This window comes from Orycteropus afer, unplaced genomic scaffold (genome assembly GCF_000298275.1).
Source record: "Orycteropus afer afer isolate SDZICR_OR568_19922 unplaced genomic scaffold, OryAfe1.0 scaffold00694, whole genome shotgun sequence".
In the NCBI taxonomy this organism is placed as follows: Eukaryota; Metazoa; Chordata; class Mammalia; order Tubulidentata; family Orycteropodidae; genus Orycteropus; species Orycteropus afer.
In genome coordinates, this window is record NW_006922281.1 from 580434 (window position 1) to 589321 (window position 8888).

Genomic DNA, 8888 nt, shown 5'->3' on the forward strand with positions numbered 1-8888 from the left:
GGCACGTCCATTGCAAAAATCAGACTTGGGCTATGACCCTCCTTCCCTTCTAGTTGTTGTTAGGTGTCGTTGAGTCGGTGCTGACTCCTGGTGACCACGTGTGCAACAGAAGGCCATCCTCACAGTTGTTGCTGTTTGAGCCCATTGTTGCAGCCCTGTGTCGGTCCACCTCGCTGAAGGGCCTCCTCTTCTCCAGCAACTGGTCCTTCTGGTAACATGTCCAAAGTGTAGGAAAGAAGCCTCAGCACCCTTGCTTCTAAGGAGCATCCTGACTGCACTTCTCCCAAGACAGATTTGTGTGTTCTTCTGGAAGTCCATGGTGTATTCAGTACTCTTCACCCACACTGTAATTCAGAGGCATCAATTCTTCTTTGGTCTTTGTTACTCATGGCCCAGCTTCTGCATGCATATGAAGTGATTGAAAACACCATGGCTGGGGTCAGGCACACCTTACTCCTCCAAGTGACATCTTTGCTATGGAGCATTTTAAAGAGGTCTTTTGCAGCAGATTGCCCAATGCAGTATGTTGTTTGATTTCCTGACTCCTGCTTTCATGGGTGTTGATTGTGGATCCAAATAAAATGAAATCCTTGACAGCTTCAATCTTTTCCCCCTTTATCATGATGTTGCTTATTGGTCCAGTTGTGAGAATTTTTATTTGCTTTAGATTGATTTGTAATCCAGACTGAAGGCTGCAATCTTTGATCTTCATCAATAAGTGCTACAAGTCCTCTTCACTTTCAGCTTTGCCTCCCTTCAGGTGCCCTAGTGGAATATTCCTGGGTCTTTTCTTCCTATTTCAATTTTGGCTACTTTAACTCAAGATCTGCTAAGAGCAACTGATTGTCCTGGACCCAGGCCGTCTTACCTTTAGCTCCAGCTTTTGGGGTGGAGATAATCTGGGAATGGACTCTTCCATCTTCGGCTAGGAAGACAGCCAGTCAGTATTCAGATCGCCTTCCGGGCTGTGGTCCACATGCTGAAGAGCACAGGTTCCAGCCCCAGGGTCTCTGGCCAGCAGCTGGGGCTTGTAGCCTCTGGGCGTACATCTGCTTTCACCCAGGTCCAAGGCTTTGTTGTCGCTGTGCAGTCGATTCTGACTCATGGTGGCTCCATGTGTTGCAGGGTAGAACTGCTCCATAGGGTTTTCAGGGTTAGTGCCTAAAGGCATTTGACTGCTAACCAGAAGGCTGGCAGTTCAAACCCACCAGCCACTCCTCGGAAGGAAGGTTGGGCAATCTACTTCTATAGTGATACCTCCTCAGAAACCCAAGGAAGGGTCTATGAGTGGGATCTGGCTCCATGGCAGTGACTTTGGTTTTGCAAACAGATCACCAGGCCTTTCTTCAGAGGCACATCTGAGTGTGTTTGAACTGTCAGCCTGTTTGCCGGTAGCCGAGTGCTTAACCATTTGCACCACCCAGGGACTCATGTTAAGTGTCTGAGTTTCCAGTGCTGAAGAGGACATTGCCCCAGTGGGAGTGCTGGCCGCCCTCGCTGTTAGATGAATTGGGCAGGAGTCTTTGGAGAGATCTGCTCATTTTCACAGTGGTTTTTAAAGGAAGCTCATTTCTAAAGGAACTCTGGTGGTACAACGGCTAAGTGCTTGGCTGCTAACTGAAAGGTTGGTGGTTCAGCTCCACCAGCTGCTTCATGGGGGAGAGATGAGGCAGCCTGCTTCCATAAAGATTTAAGCCTTGGAATCCTTGTGGGGTAGTTCTACTCTGTCCTGTAGGGGCACTGTGAGTGGGAATACATTTGATGGCAACAGGGATGGGTTAATTCCCTAAGCGTGCATCCCAAGCATGGGGTCTTGGGTGGCTCCTAGTGAGACCTGGCCTGTGCCATTCGGAATGTTGAGCACAGCCAGGGCACTTCCTCTGCAACTAGCCGCCTCCCTTCTCCTCTCAGCTTCACTCCGTCCCTAGTAAACACTGGAGGAGGGGCCCAGCTTGAGGAAGAACATATGTATCCCTTTAGGAACCAGTGACCTTCAAGGACGTGGCCGTGGACTTTTCCCAAGAGGAGTGGGGGCAGCTGGACCCTATTCAGAGGACCTTGTACCGCGATGTGATGCTGGAGACCTTCAGGCACCTACTCTCTGTGGGTAAGGCAGGTGCTGGCCATGGAAACAAGGCTGTTCACACTTCAGTGCCTCCATTGGAGGTCTCTGGAGGGCTAAAATGGCCTTGGGTGCTGGGATCCAGGGGAGAAATTTCTAATGCTTGTGGAATATGATGGGGGAGGGACTGTGCTGCTTCTGTACAAGTGACAGGTCACAGTAGAGCAGCAGATGACAGAATTGTTCTACAGCTGTCCCAGGCCACGTGACACGAGTGCTGTGTTTTTCCTGCCTCTATAGGGAATGAGCTCACCAAGTCTGAGGTCATCTCCCTGTTGGAGCAAGGGGAGGAGCCATGGACTCTGGAGAGAGGATGTCCTCGAAGCACTTGTCCAGGTGAGAACTGGCCAGAGTCCCCAGTGTGGGCAGGGCACTTTCCTCCAGGCCCTCCTTATTTGAGAAGCAGGCCAAGGGCATGAGGACTTTCTCAGATCCATCCGGAATTCCCTGTGCATCCCTCTCCCTTCTGGATTGACTTCTTGTTCATTCAAAGCTGAGGCAGCTGTCTCACTGATGAGGTAGCGTTTCCCCACCATCTGCTGCTCTCTGAAGCCTCTCCTACTCCCTGCTGCCCCTTTCTCTGAGAGACTGTCCTAGTCTCTTGGTGCTGCTGTAACAGAAGCACGAGGGGAGGCTTTAAAGGGAAGAAGTCTACTTCCTCACAGTTCAAAAGGCTGGAGGTCTGAATTCAGGGCACTACTATAGGGAAAGATTGTCTCTCTGGGCTGCTGGGCAAGATCCTTCTGTATCCCTGGAATCCCTCTGTTCCTTGGTGATCTTCACATGGCGAATCTCTCCCCATTTGTGTATACCTTTTAAGATGTCTACATCCTAATCTGTGAATGTAGTACTTTCCTGGGCAAAGGGGACTTTCTGAAGGTGATTAAGTTACATATCTTGAGATGGGGAGAAAAACAAACAAAAACCCAAAAAGGAACTCTGGTGATGTAGTGGATAAGGTGTTTGACTGCTAACCAGAAGGTCAGTGGTTCTAATCTACCAGCTGCTCCACTGGTGGAAGACTGGGTGATCTGCTTCCGTAAAGATTTATATAGCCTTGGAATCTTTTAGATGGGGAGAGTATGCTGGATTATCCGAGTGAGCCCAGTGTCACCACATGGATCCTTGTAAAGAGAGATGTAGGGATGTTGGAGATACAGAGAGGAGATGAGACAGTGGAAGTGGAGGTAGAAGTGGTGCTCTTTGAAGGTGGATGAAGAGGCACAAGCCAGGGGATGCTGGTGGCCATGAAGAGCTGGACAAGCAGGAAACAAATTCTCCCCTGGAGCCTTGAGAGGGGGTGGCCCTGTTGAAGCCTTGATCCTAGCCCAGTGAAGGAAAATTTGGACTTCTGACCGCCAGAACTGAAAGATAATAGATTTTATTTAAGCCACAAAGCTTGTAGTAAATGTTACAGTGGCAATAGGAAATGAGTACAGACCCTTCAGTTGGTAGAGGACTGATAATGACAGTAGCCCCCGTGTGCTGGAAGGCTGCCATTTGTGAGGCATTGCACTGGACTCAAATTTCATTGAATCATCTGAAAAGTCCTGTGAGGATAGAGACAGAAAGGTTACGTAAGTACTGATGATCAGCTGATCACTCTGTGCCTATTGTGTAACAGCATGCTCCCTTTCACATCTTTTTCCTGTGTCATTGTCCTGAATTTTTTCTGTGGTGGTAGAACTGTAGCTTTAGGAGGATCTTAGAATATGATGATCTTTGTCCTTTGGGCTGATGGATCTTCTGTCATTGATTGGACTCTGTGGAATCACATGCTTTTGTAGGTAACACCTGGTTTGAAGCCTGGCTGGGTGGTACTTTCTTCTTACACCACTCTCTCCTTTCCTTGGTGGTAAATGTTGTGTCAGGATGTAGGAGCATAAGGATATCGTTGTTGTTGTTATGTGCTGTTGAGTTGGACCTGACTAATAGCAGCCCCTCCTTGGGTTTCTGAGGTGGTATCACTACTGAAGTAGATTGCCCAACCTTCCTTTGGAGGAGTGGCTGGTAGATATGAACCACTTCTGGTTAACAGTTAAGTACCTTAGGCACTATGCTACCAGAGCGCTCCTATAAGGATATTACTACATAGAAATGAATTAGGATCCTATTTAATAATTTAAACATTGCTTGCTAAGAGCCTGTCAGCTCATCTTCCTTTTGTTAAACCAGTTTGTTTTCTTTTTAACCTTGTTGTTGTTAGTTGCCATCAAGTCAGTTCAGAGTCATGGCAACCCCACATATGCAGAGTAGAGCTATACTCCATAGGGTTTTCTTTTGCTTTTGGAAGCAGATCACCAGGCCTGTCTTCCACGGTGCCTCTGGGTAGGCTTGAACTGCTAACCTTCCACCCGGTAGTTGAGTGCTTAACTGTTTGTGCCACCCAGGGACTCTTTTTTTTTTAACCTTAATAACATCCAGATTCAGTGTTGCCTTTGTGTGAGGAGTCCTCAGGATCAGCCCCAGGTTTGGCTGTTTCCTAGGAGACTCCAAAGTCACTGTAGTCACAGTTACAGTTTATTACAATGAAAGGATACAAAGCAACATTAACAAAGGGAAAAAGCACAAAGGGCTAATTTCAGAGGAAACCACGTGCAGATTTCTGAGAGTCCTTTCCCATTGATATCACATGTTGTTGTTGTTGTTATGTGCCGTAGAGTCAAACCCGACTCATAGCGACCCTTCCTTGGGTTTCCAAGGCAGTATCACTACAGAAGTAGGATTGGCCAACCTTCCTTCCGAGGAGTGGCTGGTGGGTTTGAACCGCCAGCTGTCTGGTTAGCAGGCAAGTGTCTTAGCCACTATGCTACCAGAGCTCCCTTAATTCCTCCAGCAATGAGTTGTGACAATACCTTTGTAGTGTTGCCTACCAGGGAAGCTCACCTGAGCCTAGGCGTCAGTCAAAAAGACACATGGTGCCTGTGAAGCTCCAGACCCGGAAGGAGAGGAGATGTTCACCATTAATAATATTGTTTCCAAAAACCATGCAAAGAGACTAGCACAGCGAGCTTCACATCCTCCTGGATGCACAACACTTGGATCTGTTAGAACGCTCCAAGACCTCAGTTCCCAGGAGCTGACCATGTGCCAGTCCTGAAGCAGGCCTGCTGTGAGTATGCAATGTTTGAGCAGCTCGGGCAAGCTCAGTTATCTCCTGCACACCCTTCAATGTGTTTTATTAGCTTTGAGTACATACTTTGTATTCTGATTGGCTACTTTTTCCCCTATTCACAACTCTCCTCTTCCCTTTGATGAGCTTTCCTTGGGTTACAACTTTGTTTGAAAGCACATTCACTCTGGTCCCTTTGATGTTATGGACAGTAAGCCCACTGTTCCTACTCTTGTCTTAGGATTTATGAGTGTGTATTCTCATGGCTTTTTTCTTCCTTTTTTTTTTTTTTTTCCAGAATGGGTGAGGAGTATTGAAAGGAAAACTCTGATCCCAGCACAGAGCATTTCTGAGGAAGAACAATCCCATGGCATGAAGTTGGAAAGATACATATGGGATAATCCTTGGTTCTCCAGGGTAGAGGTCTTGGGATGTGAAGATCAATTAGCATTGTCTCACATGAACCAGAGTAGAGCTATGAGGCAGATGGTCTTCATGCAAAAGCAAGTGCTGTCACAGAGAGGCTCTGAATTCTATGAACTGGGGTCAGACTGTAGCCAGAGCTTAAACATCATTCCATCTCAGAGAATTTCTCAGATAGAACGTTTCTATACACCTCATACACATGCTGAAAGTTGGAGATATAATTCAGCCATAATGTATGCAGATAACATTACCTGTGAAACTAATGATTATGGGAAAGCCTTCTACCAGTCCATTCAACCTGTTCACCCTGCAGGAATGCAAACCGGAGATAATCTTTTCAAATATACTGATGCTGTTAAATCTTTCGATCAAATAATACATTTTGGTGATCATAAGAGAATTCAAAGAGGAGAGAAACTCTATGAATATAAGGAATGTCATCAAATCTTTAACCAGAGCCCATCATTTAATGAACATTCAAGACTTCATATTGGAGGAAACCAATATGATTACAAAGAATATGAGAATATTTTTTATTTCTCATCTATTATGGAACATCAAAAAATTGATGCTGTAGAGAAAGCAAATAAATATAATGAATGGGAGAAAGTCTTTGGGTACGACTCATTCCTTACTCAACATACAAGCACTTACAGTGCAGAGAAACCTTATGACTATAATGAATGTGGGACATCTCTCATATGGAGCTCTTACCTTATCCAACACAAGAAAACTCATGCTGGAGAGAAACCCTATGAATGTGATCAATGTGGGAAAGTTTTCAGGAATCGTTCAGCCCTTACTAAACATGAACGGACTCACACTGGAATAAAACCCTATGAATGTAATAAATGTGGAAAAGCATTTAGCTGGAATTCTCATCTTATTGTCCATAAGAGAATTCACACAGGAGAGAAACCTTATGTATGTAATGAATGTGGGAAGTCTTTCAACTGGAACTCTCATCTTATTGGACATCAGAGAACTCATACTGGAGAGAAACCTTTTGAATGTACTGAATGTGGGAAATCCTTCAGCTGGAGCTCCCATCTCATTGCCCATATGAGGATGCATACTGGAGAGAAGCCCTTTAAATGTGATGAATGTGAAAAAGCTTTTAGAGATTACTCTGCCCTTAGTAAACACGAAAGAACTCATTCTGGAGCAAAACCATATAAATGTACAGAATGTGGAAAATCCTTCAGCTGGAGCTCCCATCTCATTGCCCACCAGAGAACTCATACAGGAGAGAAACCTTACAACTGCCAGGAATGCGGTAAAGCATTCAGAGAGCGTTCAGCCCTCACGAAACATGAGATCATTCATTCTGGAATTAAGCCTTATGAATGTAATAAATGTGGGAAATGCTGCAGCCAGATGGCTCATCTCGTTAGGCATCAAAGGACGCATACTGGAGAGAAGCCCTATGAATGCAATAAATGTGGGAAATCCTTCAGCCAGAGCTGTCACCTTGTTGCTCACCGGAGAATTCACACTGGTGAGAAACCCTATAAATGCAATCAGTGTGAACGGTCCTTTAACTGTAGCTCTCACCTTATTGCACACCGGAGAACTCATACTGGAGAAAAACCATACAGGTGTAATGAATGTGGGAAAGCATTCAATGAGAGTTCTTCACTTATTGTGCACCTGAGAAACCATACTGGAGAAAAACCCTACAAATGTAACCATTGTGAGAAAGCTTTCTGTAAGAATTCTTCCCTCATTATCCACCAGAGAATGCATAGTGGAGAAAAACACTTTATATGCAATGAATGTGGAAAGTCATTTAATGGTCACTCAGCCCTCATCCAGCACCAGAGAGACCACAGTGAAGAGAAACTCTGTGGATTGAATTAATGGGAGGTTTTTTTTTTTTTTTTTTTTTTTTTTTAAATTGTATCTTTCATAACACATTGGCAGGGGTGGGGGGAACTATAAATATAATCAAGAGGGGAAATTTTTCAGTAAGAATTTAGTAAGAGTTCTCCCATTATTAGTCACTACAAAATATCTTATTAGAGGAAAGCCTATGGATGAAAAGAAAAAGGGAGTGCTTTCAGCAGTTATTCACCCCTTAGTAAATTAATCATTAGAGTAAAGAAAATTCCCCTTATTGTCCACCAGAAATACACACTAGAGGCATAAGACCTCGGAGAGAATGAGGCATTTTTTTAGGAAGAGCTTTCACCTATTTCTGGATCAATGTGCATTGTTAAGGGAAAAGTCTTAGGAAAAACATTTCAACTGGAAATACATTTTGGATCAAGCTGGAGGACTGGATGAAAAGCTTTATGATACTTTATGCACAATTACAGAAATACAGATTTTGCTATTCAATGGGGAGGGTCTTGATACCCTTTAAGGAATAGAATATGGAATACTAAATTTTGAATTTAAGAAAAAAGAGTTGAATGGGGTATATACTGTTGATCCAGATTAGCTAACCTTTTTAGAAAAAATTAGTAAATGAGATTACTAGTGGTGAAAGATTATTGTCTGGAAGTATAAGAGACTTTTGTTGGAACAAAAAGTGAGACTGAAGAGCCTGGAGTGTGGGTGTCCGTTGTTTGTTCATATTTGCCTCTTTGGGCAGTTAGTTTGTAATTTGTTTTAGGCAGTCACTGTAAATTAGAATTGCGGATATTACATCATACACATCATGTGAAGGAATAAAAAGGACACAGTTGTACATACATATTTATCATACAGTCTAAAAATTAAATGAACAAGAACTGGATAGGTCCGTGGAGAAATTAACCCAGTTAATTTAACTTGTTTTAGTTTTACAAACATATATAGCACTTATCATGTGCCCGGCATTGTTTTAAATGCCTCATAAATGTTGTTCGTTCAATTCCCTTCTTATCCCAATTTTATAAATGGGGAGACTGAAGCAGAGATGGTAAGGAATGCACCCAAGGACACACAGGTAATAAGCAGTAGAGTTGGGATTCACTCTGGCTCCAGAGGTCATGTTCTAAATCACTATGTTATGCTGCTTCTCCAGTGATTTTTTCCCTTTTGTTCAGTGTTTCTGTAGTAGAGATTTGATAATAAAAGTAAAACCCTAGAGAAGGAGAAATAAAATTACTTGACTTCTCTGTCTCAAAGGTTGTGGTAACCTGAGTAAGCTCCCTTTGGAATTTGAAGAACACTAGGTCAGACACTGGGAGCTCTGATAGCATAGTGCCTAAGGCACTTGACTGCTAACCAGAAGGCTGGTGG

General features: G+C 44.1%; 1 protein-coding gene across 1 annotated transcript in view; it reads left to right on the forward strand.

Annotated features, from left to right (window-relative positions):
* LOC103211103 (zinc finger protein 557) overlaps positions 1 to 8888 on the forward strand; it is a 50448-nt gene that overhangs the window by 14777 nt on the left and 26783 nt on the right. The window contains exons 4-8 of the mRNA XM_042783141.1: positions 1981 to 2107; positions 2363 to 2458; positions 2943 to 3001; positions 6390 to 6975; positions 7060 to 7260. Of these exons, the coding sequence (XP_042639075.1) occupies positions 1981 to 2107; positions 2363 to 2458; positions 2943 to 3001; positions 6390 to 6975; positions 7060 to 7260 (1069 nt within the window). The remainder of the gene's footprint in view (positions 1 to 1980; positions 2108 to 2362; positions 2459 to 2942; positions 3002 to 6389; positions 6976 to 7059; positions 7261 to 8888) is intronic.